General features: G+C 32.7%; 2 protein-coding genes across 13 annotated transcripts; one reads left to right on the top strand and one right to left on the bottom strand.

The window, feature by feature from the left end:
• Positions 1-1,210: 1,210 nt before the first annotated feature.
• LOC102601597 (E3 ubiquitin-protein ligase FANCL) lies at positions 1,211-5,742 on the bottom strand. The gene is made up of 11 exons (XM_006366986.2): positions 5,566-5,742; positions 5,415-5,486; positions 4,540-4,610; positions 4,243-4,321; positions 4,091-4,165; positions 3,852-3,966; positions 3,705-3,762; positions 3,552-3,623; positions 2,732-2,862; positions 2,535-2,658; positions 1,211-1,512 (listed from the first exon to the last, which is right to left on the bottom strand). Exons 1-11 carry the CDS (start codon positions 5,566-5,568, stop codon positions 1,437-1,439), a joined length of 876 nt encoding a protein of 291 aa, XP_006367048.1. The 5' UTR covers positions 5,569-5,742; the 3' UTR covers positions 1,211-1,436.
• A 4,821-nt stretch (positions 5,743-10,563) lies between these two features.
• LOC102600802 (BTB/POZ domain-containing protein At3g22104-like) lies at positions 10,564-15,625 on the top strand. Of its 12 annotated transcripts, none has more exons than XR_001472417.1 (7): positions 10,564-10,826; positions 10,994-11,091; positions 11,179-11,285; positions 11,823-11,941; positions 12,251-14,392; positions 14,479-14,692; positions 14,783-14,875. XR_001472417.1 is itself a non-coding variant. In XM_015305206.1 (2 exons), exons 1-2 carry the CDS (start codon positions 15,134-15,136, stop codon positions 15,560-15,562), a joined length of 246 nt encoding a protein of 81 aa, XP_015160692.1. In that variant the 5' UTR covers positions 15,064-15,133; the 3' UTR covers positions 15,563-15,625. The 12 variants fall into 12 exon arrangements, 1 of the variants encoding a protein (XP_015160692.1); XR_001472416.1 differs by having other exon boundaries at positions 10,994-11,125; positions 11,210-11,285; XR_001472415.1 differs by having other exon boundaries at positions 10,994-11,285; positions 12,251-12,276; positions 14,317-14,392.
• Positions 15,626-25,688: the final 10,063 nt, after the last annotated feature.

The following is a 25,688-nucleotide window of genomic DNA, read 5'->3' as shown; positions in this document are numbered from 1 at the left end:
GGGGAACGGAAATATATTTATATATACAATTTTCTCTCGCTTTATACAAACACAAACGCACTTTATACACTTGCGTTTGTATAAAAACCGAGAGAGGCGAGGGAGAGAACGAGAGTGGCGAGCGAGATTCACTAGGAGAGAGGTGAAATAGCAACAGTTTGCTATGAGGTACAATTAAATCAAACTATATTTATAGCATTTGATTTGAATTAATAGTTTGTTATTATATACAATTTCCCCTTTTTAAAATCCCCATGTAATTTATTTGGGGATTTTAAAATTTGCGGGTTATAATTACCTTGGAAAGTTTTACCTTCGAAAATTTTTTGGTAGGAAAATTTGCAGGAAACTACGTTACCTGGAAATTCTCATATATAATCCGCAAATAAATCCCCAAGTAATTTGCACTTTTCTAGTAGTATCTTATACCCAACTCTTCCGGACAATAACCTGTTAATCCTAAGCTTGCAAGCACCTTGATCACATCTAAGTCCCTATTAAATTGTTCTATTTGGACCGAAAGAAAATCATTTGTCTTTAGCGGGAAGAATTGCTTGAAAGCACTTGGCATTCAGGCGGGCCACACTCAAACAAATAGTTTTGAAACAAATAAAAAAGTATGTGCCACACTTACAAAGGACTGTCAGTTTCTTACGACATCAGAAATTTCTTGTTCAAAACATATGAGACTCCAGTACATCATCTACCAGATCATATCATATCATATGACATTATAAAGGCATGCTTCAGTCTTTGATTAAAACGTTCATCAATTTTTTATGATAATCACATAACATATCATATGTCGACAAGGCATCGTAGAGGAACAAGTTCATTCATTAAAAAAAAACACTTTCCACAAATAGACCTGATACTCATATAGTGTATATCATATACTGAAAGAGTATCATAGAGGTTTGCATCAATCCTTCTATTAAAAAACATTCATCAAGCCTCTTTGATACGCACATGATATATCATACACTGACATGATATTATAAAGGACTAGGTTCATTCATTCAGGAAAAAAAAAACTTTCCTCAATATAAGGGTTTCTGTGATACCCATATAGTATTAAACTTCTCATAATCCGACATTGATGAAATTCCTCTCAGAAACATGAAAGGTCTGATACCAATGTCATGTATTGAGCTATTTGAAAACTCAATTCGTGAAGAAAATAACAGGGGAAATACAAGAGATGGAGAAGGAGAGAAGTTCTGTGGAAAGAAATAGATTTTCATATATTCGATAAGTTCTCATCAGTACAATCCGGCTATTATAAAGGACAAATGACCGCCTAATTCTAACGTGTAGTAGGACACTTGGCTAGTTCATTGCAAAGACTATTCTACAATTACTAAGCATAACTTATACTAGCATTACTAAATACACTGGCTAAGGAATGCAAATGTGGCTGAGACTGAATTACTGCTTTACTTTCTAGTATTCGTTTTGACAGCAATTGGATCAGAACAGTATGGACAATTGCCAAACAGAACATCAAACGACCTGTAAAACAAACAAAGCAGATGAATGTGATAAGAGAATTAAAAAATTTACGTCCTTGCAGTTGGCTAGAGTTATGCAGGGTTTAGTTATTCCATCTTCTACCCTACCTAAAATATAGATTCTTTCATAGCTTATACATGTGCTAGTTATGTGGGATTGTAAACTGGTAACCAAACATCGTATTTGATGTGCTGAATTCTATACATAGCAACTAAAATACCACCAAACATGGTACTTGCTATGCTGGTTTTAATACATGAATAATTTACTTCCTAACCAACAATCAAACGACCCCTTAATGTATTGAAGGTTACAAAAGCAAAAGATAACAAGAAGTTCCAAACACAAAGGAAAGTTCAATCATTCCAAAAGTTATACATTTCTCACTTTTACTCCTTTTTTACAATTTTCTTTATATGTTGCTCAAAGACCAAAACAATGTATAGCCCCTCTCTTTGTCCCTAAATTAGCACTAAATATTCTCAAATTTAACTCTCTTACTAATCGTACAACACGAAGTCAATTTGGATTAATTAGAGGGTAATCAAAGTCGTTGCATAACTGAAAAAGAAATTGAAAAATAGAACTTCCATCTGTGAAAAGAATGCATACATTATCATTGTAACATAGAACAGTATGACTTACCTACGAAAGCTCATGCAAGCAAGGTAAGAGTTTTTATGCATACTGTTAAAAAAACAAGGTGTGTTTTAACTATACTTAGTTCAACCAAAATCTTGTCTAATTAATCTCTCCTTAGTGTATATGAACTGGTAAGATATAATACTTGGAGATATTTCATTAGCATCTGTTACAATCGACAATATATTTTCCGTTCCAACACATTAATCTAGTTTCAACTTGGCCTGGCTATATATCAACTAAAAACTTTTACCGCCAACACTAACAGACGATCAACAAAGCTCAATCCTGGACTCGCACAACAGAATGACAATAGCTTAAGGATATGTTTACCATCACAATTCACAATCAAAAAATCAAGATAGGAGATTTCAACTTACTGCCTTGTTGTTGTGATGGAACGCAGCCAATCTCCAAGGCAAACACTATGGAAGGCCCTACTGCAGCTGTTATTTTCACATGTACAATCAGTGCCACTTCCACTCTTATCACCAAGTTCATCATCTAGGTTGACATCACCAAGTCAATGCCATATCCACAGAATATCTATGGGTTTATCTTACGGATGTAGGATTACCAATTGGAAGATATTGTGCATAACAAATGCCACATTCAGTTTGTGGATCAGTTTTCTGAATGCTTGAAGGTCCATGAAGTTGAATATCCAATACGTGTGCAAGATTCTCAGAAAATGGTTTGTCTCTCATCCTGTGAGTAGAATAGAAATCTCAGCTGGTGAGACATAACAAGCGACAAACAAAATCTCAGCACAAGTTAAACATCACAAGCTTGATTGTGTCGGAATTCAAATCCTAGGCACATCAATTTACCTTAAGAACGACTCGGTCATCTTAAGGGATAGATCTCCTAAGGACATGATAGCCAATAGAACCTCCTCTACCTTTCGAAAGAGAAATTTAAAACCATCCTTACCAACCAGTCCGCAATCCCTAAATCCTTTTTCCTGATAAATGTTCAAAACACCAATCATAGAGGAAAACACTGAGTAACTCTTACCCCCCGCCACCCTCCATCTCCCAATTGTTAAATCTTTTTTCCTGAATATGGTTCAAAATGCCAAACGTAGAGAACATTCCATGTATAGCAAGTTGAACCTCCTCAACCAATCAAAAGGGAAATTCAAATATCCTTAGACACCCAGCCCCAAGTCCCTTAATTTTTTTTACTGATTAATGTTCAAAAACTAAGTGCAGAAGAATTTGATTTTTATGCATGAAAACACCATGTAACAGAGAAATCTACGATAATGCTTGAAAAATCAAGAAAAATTACTTAAACCAATATTTGAGCACGTTAAACAACAGTATTAGAATCTAAATGTAGAAATGATAAGGACCGTGATAATATATCCAGCATAAAAGCAAAAGTTGAAATACCATCTTTTGCAGTTTTTCCTCCACATCGCCCTCAATCTCTCCACCCCTGAATCGGAACCAAGAAAGCGACAGCTAGAAGAACTCCATATCAATTTCAAACTCATTAAAGATAAGAATACTTGTAAAAGCTGCGAGTTTCAGAAAAAAACTTACTCCGGTAGGGATGTCGGATCATTAGCATCTATAGACAATATGATGTAGCTGTCATTACCTGTAGCAAAAGAAAATGGATATCAGTTAGTTCTGCAGCGGTAAAGGGGTACTGAACAACATTCATGTACATAAGCCTTAAGCACATACTTATATTAAGTTGGCGATGTGACAAAGCACGTTGAGGATATCGTAGATCAGAAACCAAAAGAGAGTGGTCAATATCATCCATTAGATTCCAAAAGTCCTGAAGCTTGTCAAGATGCTGGATCCAGCAAGAAAAAAATATGGTAATTATAGCAGAAAATCACAATCCACAAATGTAAAACTACACGTCTTTGGTGGATGAAATAATCAGTAGTAAATCAAATTGAAGAATACGCAATTACCTTATGAAACTGTTGGATAGCATCTTTCAGTCTTGAGTTTATTGACCATTTTAAATTGAAGAGATAAGGAACATCCTGGGGAATAGTTAATAAATTAGGAAATTGCCTAAAGAGTGCAAGGCTCTAGTATCTGAAATTTGAAGGATGCCAACCGCTGATATAGAAGGCGGATGGTTAGGATATGATCCATCCAAAGTTATCTGCAGAATGTGCACTCTTCCTTTCTTGTCCCTAACGCACAGAAAAAGCTTGAGAGTTTATTTCCCGGCAATGTAAACTCCAGTCTTCCACTAGATGCAATTCAGAAGTTTACAGTCTTCCACTACAATCCCTCCTCTTATAATTCCTAACAAACGGGAAACAATCTATACCGTCTTCTTTCATTTAACGAACACCTAGCCTTCCTCATTTTAGCCCAATCATAGTGTTAAAGATAAACGAGGCCTTACTTGATGTGAAAGCTGAGAAGTCTCAGATCTTCCCCAAATCTAACAAGGTGCTCCCATCCTATCTCTTCTACCTGTAGATACAACATGATTTCAGAAGAAAATCCCAGTAAATATTTGCCTAAAGCATATTCACACGAAGAATACACCATTCAATCAATGTCTGGAATAGACAATGATGCAACTGGCATAGTAGTTCAGAAGTCACATTTAATATCTCTTATCTTGAAACTGAGGAATGTCAAGCATATTACATAAATTACAAAGAACTTTCATGAAAGGCAAGCATGTACAAAACTCATCTATACTGTTTCTGATCATTCTCATCAATGAAGTTCAAACCTTCACAAAGCCACCGGACAGGGCAAGGACATAATGGTTAAGATTTAACATCAATGTAACTATTGGCTGGCTAACTATCCTTTTGTTAATAAGATGAATTCATTAGCCAGGGGAGGAGCTAGAGTGTGGGATGCTAGTTTGGTCGAACCAAAGTAGCTTTGGTTGAAACCCCGTATGTGACTATGTCTTAAAATTCCACTAAATATGTACGGATTATTAATTCAGAACCCAATAACTTGAAAAGAATAGAATCCAGAATCTATGTTGCCCAAACTTTTCAAAAATATCAATGCTTGCATGTTTGATACTAATCCAACACGAGTGCGGTCGCATTTTTGGAGAGTCAGAGAAACATAGTCCACAACCCACCTTCAAATTCAGGTGCAGTAACTCCACTTCCCCACACCCCAAATAAGAAAAGCAAAACATGGGGTTTTTCTTTCCATTTTAAATTTTAAGAGCACACTCTAAAAAAACAAAAAGCAATAAAATACAGTATTGAATCTTAAAGATTGACTGATACTGATACAGCATACCTCTGAATATATCCTGCGGTAGAAAGATGATGATTTGGCCAGTTCTTGGCATCTTTTTTGGTCTGCACACTCCTAAATGTATAAGATTCAGATATACTTTGTATGCAAATCATTTAAATCAATTTTGGGGGAAAATAAAGTTGTTACTTACCATTATAATTATCTTCCACAAACCTAAATTGAATTTTCAATGTCAGATACCAACGCCACCAGCCTCAACAACTTCTACCCAATTCCCAAGAATCTTTTTTTTTTCAGCTTACACAATCAAGCATTCAGAAGCATTACTTCTTCGGTTTAAGCCCGAAAATTAATCAGCAAAACGAACAGTTCCTTTTTTCCGGTTTATACTTCCTTCAATCTACCATATTATTTTGGGATATCTAACAATATTTGTTCAGTTCATAAAATTACTAGATAATTTTATACTTACTTCCTAATTTATCCTTATCATTAATTATAGTCATTTCTTTATTTCACTAGGTAATTTACCGCGCGATTTCTAAGCTTTTGAACAATTTTTCCACTAATCGACGGTTATCAGGAAAAAAAAAAAAAGTAAAATTTTTAGTAGGTTTTTAGAACATTTCAAAAGAAATTAAATGATTTGACATTATCACATATTTCAAGAATTATAAATATATAATTAATGATTAAAAATATCTTGATATCTAATCATTTTTATCTTTTACATAATTTATCATAATATATGTTTGATGATATAATTGTCTTGTTAAAATTGAGTGATGTTTTTATGTAGTGATTAAACATCACTTTTTCTTTTTATTTTTACATGAAAAATATAGAATCTGATGATTTTATGGTTAGAATAACGTCTTGTGAAAAAAAAAATTATGTAAAAGTTTTCTATAATCAATATTAGTTATAAATAAGTTAAGATCATTAAAAAATATACACCACAATAACATAAATAAATTTTTGTAGATACAATCTACTTGTCTGAGGTCAAACGTTCACCACTTTTCGTTATTGTTACTTTGTTAGTCTAACAAAATTTATAGAAGGAGAAAAATAAATTTGAAACAACAGCAAAATAATATTGTTGACCCTTTTAGAAATTCGTTCTTCATTAAACTGCTACTCTGAAGGTCCTTCTAGATGTTTCATCAATGCAACTTTACGACTTTTTCAGAAACATGTATGTATAAGTGTTGCATTATGAAAGTACAAGTAGATCAAAATGTTGGATTCTAGACTCATGTTAAAGAAATATTCTCGAACATTAAAAAAATAAAAATGAGTCTAACCTAGATAACTCAAATGTTCAGCAATGACTTGGAACAGGAAGGACAAAGAATCTATGTTAATAGACATATCTTTTGTAGTTTAAGTTATTACTTTTATTTAGAGTAGGTTTTGTTTCATATTCTTCAAATTAAGCTTGCCGAAAATAGTCATAACTCACACCAAAAATATTTAGAAGAGCCGAATGAGAAGGAAGAAAAACATTAAAAGGACGAAGAGTTTTGTCCAAGTGAGATCATATACATACCAAACGAAAAATATTCAACATAATTTTAAGGAAACAACAAAACAACGAGAAAAAACATACATTAAAGAGAGTAAACTATGAGATATCCAATGATGATAACAAATCATTCTAACCAGAAAGATCCTATGTTTTGAAATAACATACCTCAAAAAATTGACTATCACTTCAATCAACTTTCAATCATTTAAGTACTAATAATATCCACGGATAAAATTTAGTAGTAATAGATAACAACATAAAAATCCAAAAATATGTGCATGCAAAGTTATTAACTCTCAGAGGATTTTCTAAAGAACACAAAATTGTGTCCTTGTATGTGAAGGAATGACGTTGTTGATGAAGAAATTAGAGATTTGTAAGGGCTTTTTTTATTGTACCTTCAACAATTTCAGTAGAGAAAACCTGTTTGAATACTCAATTAACGTTTGTTATTTAATATGTACTAACAAATTATAACAATAACTTTGCATAAACATAAACAACAAAATTTAAAGCATGTACTCAAAAACAACAATTAATATTATAAGCATAAATTAATAATCATAAAAAATATACTAGGATCTCCAAAAATAGAATGAAACAGAATGAAAAAAATCAAGCCCATTGAATGCACAGTGTCCCCTTAAGGAAATTATTCCCCTCTAGTGGGTAGATGTTTAAAGGAATATATCCTCTCAAGATCAAATGATTCTATTCACCAGTGTATTGATACAAAAACACTAGTGTTAATGAGTCATTCAACAGGAGCAAAGTACACAAATATTTAATTGTCCAGAAGAAGAAGAAGTTGAAAATTTTCGTTGTTTTAAAATGAGAGTAAAGTCCTCTATTTATAGACAACAAAGAGAAGTGTGAACAAATGATTATTGTGTCTTATCGGAAATGTTACAACTCTTTGAGAAAGTTACAACCCTTCGGAAAGGTCACAACCTTTCATAAAAGTCACAACTTTTCATTAAAGTGACAACTCTTCATAAAAGTCACAACTTTTCGGAAAGGTTACAACTCTTTGGAAAAGTTACAACCCTTCGGAAAGGTCACAACCTTTCATAAAAGTCACAACTTTTCATAAAAGTGGCAACTCTTCATAAAAGTCACAACTCTTCATAAAAGTCACAATTTTTCATAAAAATCACAACTTTTCGTGAAAGGGGAAGACTAGTTTTGAAAATAAAATAAATTAAAAGGAATCCTAATTTGTGGCGGTGCCACATAGGCGGGCCTAGGGTTCTCTTAATATATATATCCAGTTAAAAGACGATAAAACGATAAAGTTAGTAGAAACCTTAGAAAACCTACAACATAAACAGAACAAATCATTAGAAATAATAGAACGTAACTTTGATTTTCTAAAAACACAACAACTAGAAATAACTACAAAAATACAACTACTTTCAGCAAGAAATAATAGCGTAACTAACAATAATACAATAGTACAAATCAACACTGAAATTAAAGAAATTAAGAAAGAACTAACTAAACTAAAGGAATTGACTCTTTCATGAACGACCCCTTTTACCAGGAAGTTCTAAAGAGAGCAGCTCAATTTCAAGTCAACCCTGAAGGTTTATCTGAATATATCCCACTAGGAAAAACTGACCTAATAGGAGTAAAACAAAACAATTTAATAATCCTTGCGCTTTTAGAATTAAATAAGAAGCTAGAAGATAAAATCTCATAAATCAATAAAAAATTAGATAATTTATTAGAAATTAAAATCCCTAAAGAAAAAATAAAACAAGGCAACAATATACAAGCTCTAATTGAACAACTAAAAAAGACAGAAATAATCCCCCAAAAGGATAGACCAAAATTAACAAAAAAGGACAAAACATGGACATTTTTTCAAACAGGAATAGAAGTTCCCAAGAAAGACAAAGGGCTAGTTTCTCTCAAGATAGACTAGGAAACAATATGTTAGCACGAATAATGAATTCGTCTTAAACTATTTGTAGATAATGAAATAATTATTAGTAAGAAAGAGATGGAACTATGAAAAAGTCTTATAAAAATTTTAGGAGTAGAAATTGGAAACGGAAGAATAAAATTACAACCACACATAGCCAAAAAAGTTTTAGATATGCCAGATAAATTAGATAACACTAAAGAATTACAAAAAAAAATTGGAATATTAAATTATGCTAGGAATTTCATAAAAGACTTAGGAAAGGTGGCAGGACCACTATACTCAAAAACATGAACACATGGACAAAAGACTTTTAATACTGAAGATATAAAATTAGTTCAAAAGTTAAAACAAATGGTTAAAAATATACCAGACCTATCTCTCCCCCTAGAAACAAACTATCCAGTAGTAGAAACAGATGGAAGTTTAGAGGGATGGGAGCAGTATTAAAAATTAAGAAAAATAAATATGAAGAAAAGAAAGAAGAAAAAATCTGCGCTTATCAAATACTGTTTGTAAATGCCCTAAGTGTTCTCTAATAGTATGGCTAAATACTAAAATATCATCTACATATACTAATATAAAACTTTTATATTCCCTAAAAATATTATCCATTTTTCGCTGGAAAATTGGGGGGGGGGGGCTGTTTTTAATCCAAATGGCATTACTAACCATTCGAAGTTTCCTTCTGGACAGGTAAAAATAGTCTATTCTATGTTGTCTTCATGCATTTTCACTTGCCAATATCCAGATTTACAATCAAACTTGCTAAATATTTTTCTTCCTTGTATTCAATTTATTAATATTAATTCTAATTTGTCTGGTAGTTTATAGCCATCCATTCTGGTGTTATCATTAAGTCTCTTATTTATTACCATTCTTGCTTTTCCTCTTACTATCTCGCTATGGTTTCTTACCATAAATGCTGCTGACCTATGTCTTGAAGTTGATCTTCTTATTTTCAGACCCAGTAGAAGGCAGCAATTAGATGAAATAATAGACGTGGATAAAGATATAGAAATTTTTCAACAAAATAGATGAAGACTACTAAATCCACAAGTACTATATAATATAGAAATATTTTCTTCAACAACACACTTATACAGACATTATAGAGAAGAACATTTATGTGTATCAGAAAACGATAGTGAAAATATAAGTTTAATTAGTAAAGAATCTATGAAAGAAATACAAAAAAGACGAATGAATCTCATGCATATGGGATTGGTAGTAATTGGACTTAAAGGTTTAACTAGAAAAAACCTAGGCACTAAAGTACTAATTACATTATACGATGATAGATGGTCAGAATCAAAAAGATCCATAATAGGATTAACAGAAGTAGACATGATTAACAATGGAGGAATCTTTTACTGCAGCCCAGACTTCATGATAAATTCTAATGATTTTGGAAAATACATAAAAATAGGAATTCAGACTAAAGGTTACGAAGAAATGAACTGTGGAAATAATTTATTAATATGCGTCAGTTTCATAGGTAAATTAGCCTCTAACAGTAGTTCCAAGTTTAAAATTAAAATAGACGATGCAGTAGGATTAATGGGAAACAAAGGGATAAAATTAATGAAAACTTTAAAAATAGACTCAGAAGAATATGCAGGTAGAGAATGGAACTGAGAAAAATTCTGTAAAAACGAAGTTCTAAGACCAAATGAGCACCTTACATATTTCTATTATATAGAAACATGAAGTGGAGGACGACCAGGTTAGTTATGAAAATTAGACTACATTTAAGGGTAAAAGAGTAAATTGACTTATCAATGATTTAATGTTAAAAATGAAAATCTAGAAGCATCTGTTTCTTTTTTTTTTTTTCCTATTACATTCCGGATCTCCTTTATTATAAAGAATCTAGAAGCATCTCCTTCTTCTTTTTTCCGAAAATTTCTAGAGTATGATTGTGAGAAAAAAAACTGTCGAAGTATTCATTCAATTCTCTACAGAGTTTCAAGAACTTTCTTTAGAATTTAAGGTATGATTCTCTCTCAATCTTTGTGCAAATTGTCTTAACGTCAGATTGTTTCTCTACTCTACTTCTTACTGTCTTCTTTCTTCTCTATTGATCTTCATCTATTTAGTTATTTGAGTTTTATTTGTCATGAATGAACCCAAATTACTTGACCACTTCTACTTTTGCAGACTCAAATCAGCTGAAGTATTTAGTTATTTTTTATTATTGTTGTTGCATATCACCCACATCAATTCCAAATTGGTCTAAGACGCAAGCTTCAACAATGGTGGATTTCGAAGATATTATTATTTTTTGATTCGGTATGTAAATTTCAATTTCGACTTCATAAAATTATAGTTGATCAAATTTTCAGGTTCCAATTTCTTGTTATGTTCCAACATTAGAGTCTCAAATGCCTACCGGTAGACACAAAGCTTCTCTATTTAGTAGATGAATGAGGACAAGAAAATCTTAAAAGAGGTAAAGGAAAAGACCAATTTCATTTTATAGCTCTAGGATTTAACTTGATTCTACAAGTTTTATTGAAATTTCTATAAAAACAAACTCAGTTGTTTTGTTTATTAACTTAACACAATTTGAGAAGAAATTTTTTTTGAACGTATGGAAAATCGTCAATATCTCTGATGGTGCCTACTCCGCAAAAGCGCAAAGTTGAAGGGAGCTCGACGAGTTACTTTCTAAGCTACACTAATGTAACTAAGCATTAATTTGAGAGTGTTTAATATTAGATGAACTTAGAGGTCCTTTGGTATAAAGGTTAATATTTTGAGATGAAATGCAAGACCATTTTATTTTGCATATGATTAGGGGTATTAGTTAGTTATGGGATTATTTATCCCATTATTTGTACTAAAATGATGAAATAAGTTATCCCACAGGATAACTAATCCCATGAAACAACCCGTTAGTGTAGTAATTCAATGGAGGTGATTAAAGAATATTCAGGACAATTACTTGTTCTAACTCTCTTTTACTTCTTTTTTTATGGTTGTGTAGCAAAGCTGGATGATTTTTAGATCTTCAATCACATAGGTGTGTAAAGAGCCCACCATATGAAATTGATAGAAATTATGGGACAACATTTTGCATGCGGCATGATCTCAAACTACTTAATGGTGAGTCTTGATAGTATAGTATTTCAAAAAATTACAATTAGCTTATTAATTAGTACTACATATTATACACATCTAGGTTGTATAGGTGTGACAACAAATTGATATATTTTTAGGTAGATTAGGGATGGGAAGTATATGTACTTGAATAACTATAAGCGAACCCTTCTAGGTGTTTGTACAACCAATTATTATTTTATGTTTACTTCTATTTATTGTCATATTTTGGTATTTTTAAGATTGAATTTGAATCAGTGTGATCTAAATATTATTAGATGGGTCCAAGTTTGATTTCAATTTTACTAATTGCAGGCGATGGACTAAGAGTACCTAACTTTGTGAGTATAACTATCTCAAGATTTGATCCATTTTCCCCTTCAACCTGTGATTTTCATTTCTTCATCCTATATATGCTTTTGTGTTTGATGCATTCTTTGCCGGTATATTTTGCTGAGCCAACATGAAAGTTTACTCACATTGTCCTACATAATTTGGACTACCAATAATGGAATCTATGTATTATAATAATAACTAAATCATGAGTCAGAAAAATTCTCTTTCAATCTATTTCTATCTGTCACCGACTCGTGAGCTTCTCGATTATTCATTCTCTCTCTCTCTCTCGTGCTCATTTTTGCTCCTAACTTTTTCTCTCTGTAATCCTTTGTATATAAATGTTCCCTTACTCTCTGTTTCAGTAATCCACGCTATTAAAATTGGAATTTTGAACATTATAATCGATCTCTCAAAGAATATCTAATCAGATTGTTCCTAATTTCTCCATTCGAATTGTTCTTGAACAACCTCCTCTCTCTTAAAAATAAATAGGAGAATATGTAGAACCGTTTGAGTATTTACTTAGTGTTTTTTATTTGATGGAAAGATATGATGATTTATTATGAATAATATTAACTGGTTTAAGAAAGTAGAGAATACTGAGAAATCAGAAAGGTCGTCGTCATTAGGAGAGTACAAGCGAGCAATGTCATGGTCCAAGTTCATATTATCATCATAAAGGGGGAAAGGTAGGATTAATGGAGTCGATATGTCGCAACTTTATATAGGAAATAAGTTTGATTTGGGAAGACATAGTAGAACTTTCAAGCACATGGAATTGACTACTAAACTCATCACAGTAAGCATGATTCCCCATTTTCTTTTAAAAAAAATTGAAAATGATACTCTGAATTATAGAACTATAATGAAATTTACAATCAATCTTTATTTATCCAATTCAAAGATTGATGTTTGTTGTCCCAACCGTTCTTTTAGTCTCAATCCAACCATTTTTTTTAGTCCCAATCCCGCTAAGCAAAGGGCTGACATAGAACTAAGTTTCTGTGTTGTTGGTTCTCTCCAAAGTATTACATTTTTGTAGATAGACTTTGGTAAATGAAAAGAATTGTGTTATCATTCCTTATGAAGGGACTTTTTCTTGTCAAGTATTGTAAGTTCATAATCTGATTGTAACATGTGATTATTTACCTGCCTTAATTGATTAAACTGTAGTAATATTTTTGTGGAATCATTATAGGTTAAGATTAACTAACGACATCCTGAAGTGATTTATCACATTTTAGTTTGTTTGAAGTCAAAGAAGAAGAAAAAAAGGAACTCTAGAATGTGCTACGAACTGCAAATTTGTAATAACATGATGACACTAAGATTACTATCATTGAGTTGTGAAAATTATGATGTCTGGTCCAAAATTTAGGATTAGAAAAAGTAGTGTCTTTCATATATATTTATATTAACAACTCCATAATACTTAAATATCTAATATTATTATTATAGACTTCATTTGCTGCAGTTGCCACAAGTATACTAAAATTAATTAAAGTAACTTTTCCTTCTTTCTCTGGTGAGGTTGCATAGTCTGTTGATGCTATCATCCAAATGCATAATCTCCTGCAAACCTGAAAAAGTAATTTAGGAAGTCATCAGTGGGGAACATCCCATATTAGTCAATCCTATGCTTTAAAAGTTGATGAATAGTTCTGTAGGACTTGATGCATCTTTTTTATCTCCTAAAGTAATCAAGAAGGCCACACGTACTCTCTTTATTCGCAAAGTTAGGAGTGCAACTACCTTTAGGGGATTATTGCTATATTAGCCCCCCCTCTCTCTGATTCTGCCTACCTTTACAGGGATTGCAAGTTTGCAACAAGTTGCAACTATATACGTATTGGCTTTGATGAATTTACATATCCTTTTTCGTTTTCTAATGGCCACCTATCCCAGACCATACCATGTTTGAACATTAGCTATTCATTTAGAACGAATGATTAGTTATGCATTTGTGAAACCTGGTCTTGCATCTCATCTTTCTTGTTCCCGAAGTCATTACAAGCCTAACTTCATCGTTTGAACTGTGAAAGGGGTTATTTTCATGATCTTGACAAGCTAAGATATTGAATCTACATGAATAGGATAAGGTGGTGTGGTATTCTCCAGGTAACAGTCTGATCCCACCCCTTCCTGTCTCTCTTCTGAATGCTGATATCTTGTATTGGTGATCATTCTGCTTCTTATCTTTGTAGAGAATTGCTCCCGCTTACTTGGTAGTGGCCAAAATAGAAATTTCTACTATATAGAAGAGGGAAGCAAGGGACGACCAAGGCCAAAATGGTAATTTTACACGAACAAAGGCAATAATCTCCACAACTCTAGAGCACATGAGCTCTAGAATCATCCGATGCTAGATATATAACCCACACCGCTCTAGAATCATTTGATGCAAGAAATTAACCCACGGTAAGTTCTTCCATCTCTCTTGTTGTTCCAACAACAATGAAACATATGGATTTCAAGTTTGCACAGTTATTGAGATGCTTTATTTGCTAGAGTTGCATTTGCTTCAAAAACTTATCTGGAATGCTTCAAATGTTCTAAATTTAAAGATGAGCAAGTGCTCTAGGAACAACTTAAGAGAGCATGATTGGCACCCAGTTGGATCAAGCGACTTTGGATAACCTTCTCCTCCCGTCACCGGTTGGATCAAGTTATTTATATGATGTGACTTTAGTTCTTAGGTTATTGAAATCATTCATCAGCAAAGAGGTGTGTTTTGTTCCCTTAACTCGAATAAGGAAAATACAAGCTTAATAGATTTGAGGCATGTTGTGTTCAGTTAACTCGAATGAGGAAAATTACAAGCTTGAAAGATTTGAACATAACCGAAGTAGCTCCTCATTCATGTCTAAAACCTTCCAAGTGCCTTGCCCTGGTCAGATCGCTCCCGAGTCTGCTAGGGACTCGTATGATGCAATATACTATGCCAAGGTTATGTATCTTGAGGTATGCCTTTTCGATTCTCCCTAAGAGGCCTTTAATTTATTACTTGTTTCTTTGCATTTTGATGCTTAATACATACACAGAAGTTCACTACAAGTTCATGTTCAAGAATATGGTAAAATATTTAGGCATTGTTCCAAAATTTAGCTGATTGGTTAAACATTGATCATTGATGACATATTGCAGGTCGGTCGAAGGTTATCTGAAGTCAAAAAGATGAAAGTATGTAGTGGGCTGAGCTACGAGAAGCTGTCATTTGAGGGTTGTAGCCACCTTGCTCGTAATAAAAATTTCCCTTCAAAATCTCCTGGACAAGCTCTCATCACTTAGCAAGTGAAGCTCTAAAGCTTGCTTCAAGAAACCAATCAAGTCAGCTCGATTCTCCCTTTAGTTTTGTGGAAACAGAAAATTCAGGAAACAAAGATCAGCAGATCGTGTTATACGCAGGAAAGCTGGATCTTTCAATTGAGAATGAGAAGCTCAAAGAACATTTACAAGGTATGCAATGGAGAGTGCTAGAATTGGAAAAAGTTTGTAGGAAAATACAAAATCAAATGGCAAAGATCTTGAAATCAAGAGTATCAAGCCATAACTATGCCAGATCATTACCTCGACTATGTTCTTGAATGATATTATGAAATCCAATCATTTTAACTTACTTTATTAAAATTATTTTTTGAATTTTTGTCTCAATGTAAAAAAAATTAGTGCTTTGTTTAAATATCATAAAGTACTACTACTACTACTACTTCTACCCCAGCACTTTACTTTTTTGAGGTGCTAATAGAAGAATGATTGGAGGTAATCAGTTGTGTTTTGCAGAATATAAAGTTTTGGTTGTATATAACAAGAAAGGAACAGTTATAGGTTTGGAAAAGGAATTAAGTACAATTGAAAAGCTAAATTATTATTTGTGGGAAAAAAAGTCTGATTATTCCATGAGATTGTCCAAAGAAAAATGACAAGGTAAATCACTTTTCATTTCATTCCCATATTGAAAGTTGCTATAGAGGATTTTTTTTTACCTTATTGAAAATCTATTTCTCTAAGATAAATATGTCTCTTTAGTGTTGGCTTTCATTCATTAACATAAAAGTAACAAGATTACGGACCAAAATTTTCATTTTTGTATCATTTGACATTGACAAATGGTGTTGAATCACGGCAATAGTGTAACATTTTTAGTCACATTTTGTTAGATCTTTCATTGTAAGAATAGTGTTATCGAGCATATTGCATTTTTCCTCGGTCCAATAACTCCAATTCTTAATTACTCGGGAGTTTGATGGTGCGGGAATTGATATACTTTGCTAATAAATTAAGTGGATTTAATTATTTGTAATTTCAGAGCATAAAATTCAAAATTCAGTCTCTACATTCAGTAGTATTTTCTACAAATATAGTATTGACCTGCTTTATATTAGAGTGACTTTTCATAGCATAAAAATATAATCACTTCAAAGTTAAATGTTGGGCCCGTGATATCACGGGCCATACTCATCTAGTACCAATAATAAAGGACAAACCTCAATTAGATTTACAGACTATAAATATACCGACCAAAAAGAAATAGATGAAGATTTGGATGATAATGAGACAACCATCAATATGGAAGGAATTAATCCCTCAAACGATTTATAGTCTTCCTTTTCATTTAAGAGTTCGATTTCTTCTTCTGGCGTTGTATTTTGGTTGGTTCCCTCTTCTACTTTTTCTTTTCCCTTTTCTAATTTACTTATTCTGTCTTCTAAACTATCAATCTTTTTTTCTAAAGATATTAATGTTTTTTCTTTTGTACTTATTGTTTGATCTATAATTTTGATGTTAAATATCTTGTCAATGCACATAAGGCATCCTTCTATATAGCAATTCATACATTTAGCTCTTCTGTCTTTACTGGGGTATCTTGTGCAATTAAAACATTTTTGACTATCTAACCCTTTTCCTTTGGAAAATTGGTGATCGCATTATATATTAACAAAAGTAAAATCTTTGATGTTTAAGTCTAATTTTTCCAATCCTATTTCGTTTATTAGAGTTTCTTCTTCTGAATCAAATGAATCTTGTTGTCTTCCTTCTATGGCATCTATGCTTATTACCGAATATATGCTTTCATTATCTGACATGTATTCATCTACATTTATCAGGGTTTCTTGGAAGTCTTCTATAAGTTGGGCATTTCTCGTTCTACTGTTATTCTACCTGGACAAGTATTAGCTAGATGTTCTTCACTTTCGCATGTAAAACAAGATAGTCTATTTTTTGTAAATTCTGTTATTATTATGTTTTCTTACGTGTCTATCTTTATTTAGGTAAGGCTTTCTTGCCGTAGATCTTTTTAGATAATACTTTTTCCTAGGTTTGTACTCTTGGTTATTTTGATATGTTCTTTTGTAAAAAAAATTTGGTGTACTTTGATCATAGCTTTGTGTTGTATATATATTTTTACAAAAATCTGTCTCATTTTGTTTTAATTATTTTTGTATTTGTATATTTGTACATTTTTCTTGTAATATTTTCATGACATGTTGTATTTTATGTCCTATAGACCAGTTAGCGTTTGGATTTTGCATTAATCCCTCTCTTTTATTCCATCTTTCTTCTATTTCTCTTCCTAAGGCTCCAGGGAGTTTGTTAAAAAGCTTTTTTCCTAAGCTTTGGTCAAACGCATTACTGCTTATAGCGCAATAGTAAAAATTATCTTTTAAAAAGTTCTTTATAGGCTCCAATTTGTTATACTAAGTTGTTCTAATTTTATTAGTGCATTCTTTTGTAACACTACTAATCCGCTATTTGGGTCTTCTCCTGTTATTAGGCTGTGTATTTTATTAGTAAAATTATACGAGTTTGGTCCCATATTTACTAGTTCTTGGAATTCTTGAGGATAAGCTACTTAATATGCTTCCCATACTCCTTTGATTGATTCTCCTAGAAAAGTCTCCATGTATCTATACATAGTTTCTGCATCTGTTTCACTTTAATGGTGTATATAGTTTGCTACTACTATTCCTTTCCATACATCTATTATTGAGTTACATATTAAGGGTCATGAGCTGCTATATTTAGTATTTTTCCTCTATCTCCTCCGTCTTGGAGCTTGATAGGGGCTTCTATTGGCATTCTTATTCCTATAGGTTTAACCATTTCTGGTTCTGTGGCCGGGTCTTGTCTAAATACATGGTGTCGTAGTAAGTTACCTATAGTATATTCTACTGGTGGTATTGGGGTTGTCTTTTGGAAGGGACTTGAACTTGAAGAAGTTGTTTCCATAAATTCTTTTAAATTCCGTGTTGTCTCGTCATCGCGTTCTTCTTGGGTATATTCTGCCTGTCTATACCCATAATTATCTGTTCTAAATTTGCATTCTTTAAAGTATTGTTCTACTATAGAGAATTCGATTCCTCCTAGTTTACACCCTTTACATTTAAAGAATGTTATTTTATTTAATTGGTGTAATTCTTTTGCCCTTGCTATTGCTATTTCTACTTCATAGTCATATTCTTTTATGATTTGAATATTCATTCCTTCCATATTTATGGTTGTCTCATTATCATCCAAATCTTCATCTATTTCTTTTTGGTCGGTATATTTATAGTCTGTAAATCTAATTGAGGTTTGTCCTTTATTATTGGTATATGTAAGGTGGTCATTTGGTCTTAGAACTTCTTTTTTACAGAATTTTTCTAAGTTCCATTCTCTACCTGCATATTCTTCTGAGTCTATTTTTAAAGGTTTCATTAATTTTATCCCTTTGTTTCCCATTAATCCTACTGCATCGTCTATTTTAATTTTAAACTTGGAACTACTGTTAGAGGCTAATTTACCTATGAAACCGACGCATATTAATAAATTATTTTCACAGTTCATTTCTTCGTAACCTTTAGTCTGAATTTCTATTTTTATGTATTTTCCAAATTCATTTGAATTTATCATGAAGTCTGGGTTGCAGTAAAAGATTCTTCCATTGTTAGTCATGTCTACTTCTGTTAATCCTATTATGGAATTTTTTTATTCTGACCATCTATCATCGTATTTTTTTAGAAAATATGTAAAACTTAAGACTTTAAGAACTCTCAAACTAATCTCTCTAATATGCTCTGCTTGCTCTGTTCTTCGCTCTATCTTCTCTTCTTGCAAATGGTCTCTATTTATAGGAGGAGATCTGGATTTGAAGTTCGAATTTCAAATGTTGAAAATAATCTTTCTTTTCCTGCCGGGTGCTCTTAATACTCACACTCTTTGTACAGAAACACTCACTTTTTTTTTTTTTATAGAAAATATGTGGCAAGTGAAAATGCATGAAGACATCATAGAATTGACTGCTTTTACGTGTTCAGAAGGACACTTCAAATGGTTAGTGATGCCATTTGGATTAAAAACACCCCCCCCCCCTCAAATTTTCCAGCGAAAAATGGATAATATTTTTAGAGAATATAAAAGTTTTATATTAGTATATGTAGATGATATTTTAGTATTCAGCCATACTATTAGAGAACACTTAGGGCATTTACAAATAGTATTTAAACTATTTGTAGATAATGGAATAATTATTAGTAAGAAAAAGAAGGAAGTATGAAAAAGTCTTACAAAATTCTTAGGAGTAGAAATTGAAAACGGAAGAATAAAATTACAACCACACATAGCCAAAAAAGTTTTAGCTATGCCAGATAAATTAGACAACACTAAAGAATTACAAAAAAACATTGGAATATTAAATTATGCTAGGAATTTCATAAAAGACTTAGGAAAGGTGGCAGGACCACTATACTCAAAAATAGGAACGCATGGACAAAAGACTTTTAATACTGAAGATATAAAATCAGTTCAAAAGTTAAAAAAATGGTTAAAAATATACCAGACCTATCTCTCCCCCTAGAAACAGACAATCCAATAGTAGAAACAGATGGAAGTTTAGAGGGATGGGGAGCAGTATTAAAAACTAAGAAAAATAAATACGAAGAAAAGAAAGAAGAAAAAATCTACGCTTATCAAAGCGGAAAGTACAAAGAAAAAGGAAACATGAGTAGTATAGACGCAGAAATACTAGCAGTCATATATGGCTTAAACAGTTTAAAATTATACATTATGAACAAACAAGAAATTTTAGTAAGAACTGACTGCGAAGCCATTGTAAAATTTCATCAGAAAACAGAAGGAAAAAGTAGTAGTAAAAGAAGATGGTTAAATTTCTTAGACGCTACATCTATATACAACATATCCTTAGAACACATAAAAGGAAAAGATAACTCTTTAGCAGATCAACTCAGCAGACTTATGAAAACTATTTATATATTTTCAGAATGAATACAGGAAAAGATGAGGCCAGGGCCTCCAGTTCAAGGAACACTACAGGTCAGAAAGACAAAGACTTATATTTGCAGACTTTATTGAGAAACACCTTATTTCAACCACAGACAAGATTAGAAGAAGTAAGATTGAATACTCCGAGCATGGAAAGACTACACTTTGGAAAACAGAATCTAATTTTCTACCCCTCATCTAATCTAAGTTTCAGGGTAAAACCAGAAACAAAGATAGATAAACCTTAAAGATGCCTGATAGACAACATATGGATAGCATACAACAAAATTCCAAGAGACAATAGTTATTTCATTTCAATGTTAAATTCATTGAGCCATTACTATACAGACAAAAATGAAGATAAAAAATTTAGATTCTACGTAGTAGTTCAAAGAAGATTGGCAGGCATTTTCCAGACATGGATCGAGGTAATAGACTCAATCAAAGACTTTCCAACCCCTCTCTTCAAAGGATTTAATGATTTAAACGAGGCATTAGACTATGCAAGAGGGACTCTGGGGCCAAACTATTTCATAAGCCCAGCCTTAAGACAAACTACAACCCCTTTCTTACAATACAACATCCGAAAAGATACAGACAAAATAATTTTCTGCGACCACTGCTCTTCAATGACCGAAGGATTCAAAAGACTAAACCAAACCATTGAGAAACTAGAGAAAGAAAAAGAAAAATGACCCAACATACTCATTTCTTACAAGAAAAAATAAAAACGTTACATTTTAGTACCAACCAAATTATGCCATTACAAATAAAAGACCATCCAGAAGGATCAAATAGTTCTCCATCTCATTTTAAAATGGATAAGACGGGTGTACATTCCCCAAAGAATGTAGAAAAAGCTACTGTATCAGCTAAAGGTACAGCTAGTCCCGTTCAAACGGTAGCGGGTAAAGACTCATCAAATCCGTTGATGGCTGACACTTTGCCAAAAAGTGTAAGAATTCTACCAGCTAGTTTCAATACCCCAGGAACCTCAAAACAAAGAAAAAAGAACAAAGGTTTCCTACTAAAGAGAAAAAAAAGACAAAAAGATTGAAAAGATAATACAAGATTCTCTCCACAAATTTCTCAGCGAGAAAACTAAAGAAGTGGTATGTGAATATCCAAATCCAGAACCAGAGACTGCAGACACTGAAGAATCAGGAAGTAACGAATACAATCCCTCGTTAGAACAATTCGCCCAAGACCCAAACGAAGATGACGACTCTGGAATGAGTTTTGATTCCGTGGCACTACACAACCTAGACACATAGAGGATACGCAAGCAATGAAGATCACAAGAATAAGACAAAAAAGCATAGGTAAGCACTGATGTCATAAGCCACTACTTTAACTACAAAATAAAGAAGACACCACTCCTCAGAAACGGACAAGAAAAAGGACAATTATTTTGAAAAAGTCTTTCAAGACCATGTGACGATGGGGCCCAAAGAGCACCCGACAGAAAAAGAAAGATTATTTTCAACATTTGAAATCCGAATCTCCTCCTATAAACAGAGACCATTTGCAAGAAGAGAAGATAGAGCGAAGAACAGAGCAAGCAGAGCATATTAGAGAGATTAGTTTGAGAGTTCTTAAAGTCTTAAGTTTTACATATTTTCTAAACAAAAAAAAAAGAAAAAGAGTGAGTGTTTCTGTACAAAGAGTGTGAGTATTTATTTTCAAGTAGTTGCAAGGTTCACCCGGGGACTCCCGAAAGGGAAACCTCATTACGCCCATTATCATGTAAGTAGTTATCAGTTTTCTATATCTTAGTAAGTTTCTCCCTATAGTATGTATTATATACTGTTATTATGACTGTATAATATGATGTTTATTACTATGTTGTTCATATACTGTTTAAATTAATCTTAGTAAATGGTTAGTTCCTTACCTTCTTAGTAACCCCGATGGATTAACCTGTAAAGTCCTAGGGAAGTTGAATGTCCGCCATGGTCAGAGAGCCGAGAGGACTGTGTATCCCAGGATGTGGTTAAAGAAGCAGGTGCTAAGAACGTGGGTTAAGGAAAAGAGATGAACAGAGTAAAATAAAGAGAAATGAACAACATTAAAAAAAAAAAACTAATTTTGGGAGAAATTACATAGATTTAGTAACAAAAAACTACTAAACTAGATAACGGAGCAGGAAGAGGGAGTACTGAGTAGGATTTTACAGCATAATTTACAAACGCAGTCTATCCCAGCATCACAACCTAGTTTTATTTAAGAATCTTATCAATTTTATTTAAACGCTTTTATTTTATTTAAGAATCTTATCAATGATATAGTAAAATGAGTCTTCTATTTATAGTTTGTTAAGAAGTGTACAAAGTCAATAGTGGACAAGTATTGTTGAACACAATGAGTATCTTTTAGTTACTCTTATTTGTCCAATTTTGACTTTTTACTTGTCAGTTTTTTATTTGTCATTTTTGACTAATCAAGAAAAAACAATATGTGTTACCTATTATAACCTCAATTTATTTACAGAGTCAATGTTTTTGAAAAATGTAGAATCTCATAAATTGATTTTGAAAGTCTATCAATTAATAGGGGTAAAATAGTTAACACACTATGTCAATTATTATTTTCTTAATAGGTGTGTCAAGTAAAAAATGAACAAGTAAATAGGGACACAAGGGGAGTTCGGTTGGTTCGGTTCGGTTCTTTCGATTTTTGGTTTGGTGAAAATGTAATCCAAACCAATTTGAAATAAATTCGATTCGGTTTGGTTTTCACAATTTCGATTCAATTTATTTCAGTTTGATTTATCGGTTTGTGAAATAATAGTGGGTATGTTGTCGTCGTTGAACAAATTCACCTCTTCATATGAAATTTCAAATAAAGTTGTCAACTTCTTGTCATTTCCCAAAATATACCTCCAGTGAATATTTTCACTACTACTAGTAACACATTTTCAAATTTCAATCACAACGAATAAAAATTAGGATAAATTAAAACAAGGCCAACCTTAAGCTTTCAGGGGCAAGGACATTAATAGACAACAAACATTAAAGAAGCTTCCATGTTCTAGGGACCAATGAGATCATAATTCATGGCTATTTGCTAAAAGTATCAGGAGTCCACGCACTAGGCGTCCACTCCAGCTTTCAGCCTCAAGGCATTAACACTTAACAAACAACATATAAAAAGATTTTAACAATTAAAAAGCAAGCAACAACTGTCAACTGAGTGAGTTTCAGTCACTGTGATTGTGCGTGACGAGTATCTAGAGCAGAGCACGGACGGAGGCGATGGATGATCAGACGAGTTTTGTGAGACGAGTTGATGTGAGTCAACGTCATCTTGTCGAGACATGAGTCGTGAGAGTTTCAATTTAGGGATTCACTGATTTAAGAATTGGGTAAGTGCAGTGTAATCAGTAGTGTGCAGTATTAAAATTCGGTTTTTTCGGTTAACCGAATTTATTTTGTTAAAATCGAAAACCGAACCGAAAAACTGAAATTTTAAATTTTAAAACCTAAACCGACTGATTTAACCGAAAAAACTGAAACCAAAATTAAAAAAATTCAGTTCGATCGATTTTTTCGATTTCAACCGGAATATGCCCCGCCCTAGAGACATGGAGTATTTTAAGTTGTTACTATAGTTATTTATAATATTATTTTTAAATATATTAATTTACATATTTTTAAATATATAATTTTTTTAATCTTTTAAGTCCAAATTCAATATTAAAATTTAGAAGTTCAAATCTTGAAATTTAAAGTGTCATGATATAGCATACTTGGTATAGCACAAAAAGAGTATGAAAGAAGTGAGATAGTTCCTAAATGTTGTAGCCTCCCAATTATAGATGTGGCGCGCTTCGCACCGATAACTATGACTCTACAGAAACGGCTTCATAGACACTCTAGGACTCTTGAAATATGTGCTCTGATACCAAGTTTGTCACGCTCCGAGCCTACACCATGGGAGTGATCGGGAACTTGAGAATCATTTCTGGCTCCAAGCGAACCCTTGGCCTGGCTCAACTCTTAGCGGAAGACGTTACTCAATAATAAGAGAACTTTAAAAATAAACTTTACTCAACTGTCTCAAAAGATAAACTAAGACTGTTTTAGAAATAAACATTCAACTAGCCAAAGTGACAACTCAAATCTCAACATAAACAACTGAAAATGAAAAGACTCATGAACTATGTCTATCTATCTATGAAGCCTCTGCTAACTGAGATGGACGTCGGGACAAGATCCACGACATCCTACTAACAAAATGAAATGGCTAAAAGTAAACAAGGGATCCTCCGGAAGCAAGGAGACTCATCAACAACTCTGAACCTCAATTGGATCAACGAAGCGCTGGATGTTGATCCTGGTTACCTGTATATGCATCATAAAAGATGCAGGACAAATGACATCAGTACATGCAATGTACGAGCATGTGAGGGGAAACCTAAACAAGACATAAGCTTGAACTGGAACTGAAGAAACATTTACCTCTTCTCAACTCAACTCAACCTCATTTCAATATAAAGCAATAGAAATAATGCAGTATAAAGAAAAACTTTAAAACATTAGATAACAACTCAATGTATTAGAAAATACAATATAAACTCTGTTTGTATGCAAAAATACAAAGTAAACTCTGTTGGGAGATTCTCTAACTATTAACTATGAGCTATGTGATGATACAACGTCTAGCCCACGCTGCCAAAACTCTCCTATACTTTGTGGGGGTATAGAATCCCTTAACTAATTAGATCAACTAGTCTATGCTAAAAAGCAACAAAGGAATCATCTAAATAGTATGAACTTTTTCTACCCACGTTGGTTACATGGTTTATGGGGGCTGTGAGTTGTTAGAACTCTTCCCCATATCGATGCTCAATACTACTCCCAAAATATAACTTAGATCATTATGTTTTAAAGAAAACATTTCTTATTCCTCAACTCTGAGATTATTACTCAAAAGGTTTCTCTAAAAAGAGATAATACTGAAAAACTATTCATGAACTCTTTGGAAATCGATGTTTCCTCTCATCTTAAATGTGAAAACATTTGCTCTTGGGAATACTTAATCCCCATATATAATTGTAAAGAAAATGAATTCAGCTCTACTCCTCCTTAACTCTGTGGTGAAGTCATTTAAATCAAGTTTTAAAACAATTTGTAAAAGACTTCTTAGAATGACT

The sequence above is a fragment of the Solanum tuberosum genome, unplaced genomic scaffold (genome assembly GCF_000226075.1).
Source record: "Solanum tuberosum cultivar DM 1-3 516 R44 unplaced genomic scaffold, SolTub_3.0 scf00708, whole genome shotgun sequence".
Classification (NCBI taxonomy): domain Eukaryota; kingdom Viridiplantae; phylum Streptophyta; class Magnoliopsida; order Solanales; family Solanaceae; genus Solanum; species Solanum tuberosum.
The sequence above is the reverse complement of the archived record's forward strand: the minus strand, read 5'-3'. Positions and strand labels throughout refer to the sequence as shown.

Coding starts and splice junctions, on each gene's coding strand:
- LOC102601597 (XM_006366986.2), bottom strand. Junction 3,967..4,090: donor CTATCCAACAGTTTCATAAG/GTAATTGCGTAT, acceptor TGCTGGATCCAG/CATCTTGACAAGCTTCAGGA. Junction 1,513..2,534: donor TCCATCACAACAACAAGGCA/GTAAGTTGAAAT, acceptor TTTGTTTTACAG/GTCGTTTGATGTTCTGTTTG.
- LOC102600802 (XM_015305206.1), top strand. CDS start 15,134: ATGTCTAAAACCTTCCAAGTGCCTTGCCCTGGTCAGATCGCTCCCGAG. Junction 15,236..15,418: donor CCAAGGTTATGTATCTTGAG/GTATGCCTTTTC, acceptor GACATATTGCAG/GTCGGTCGAAGGTTATCTGA.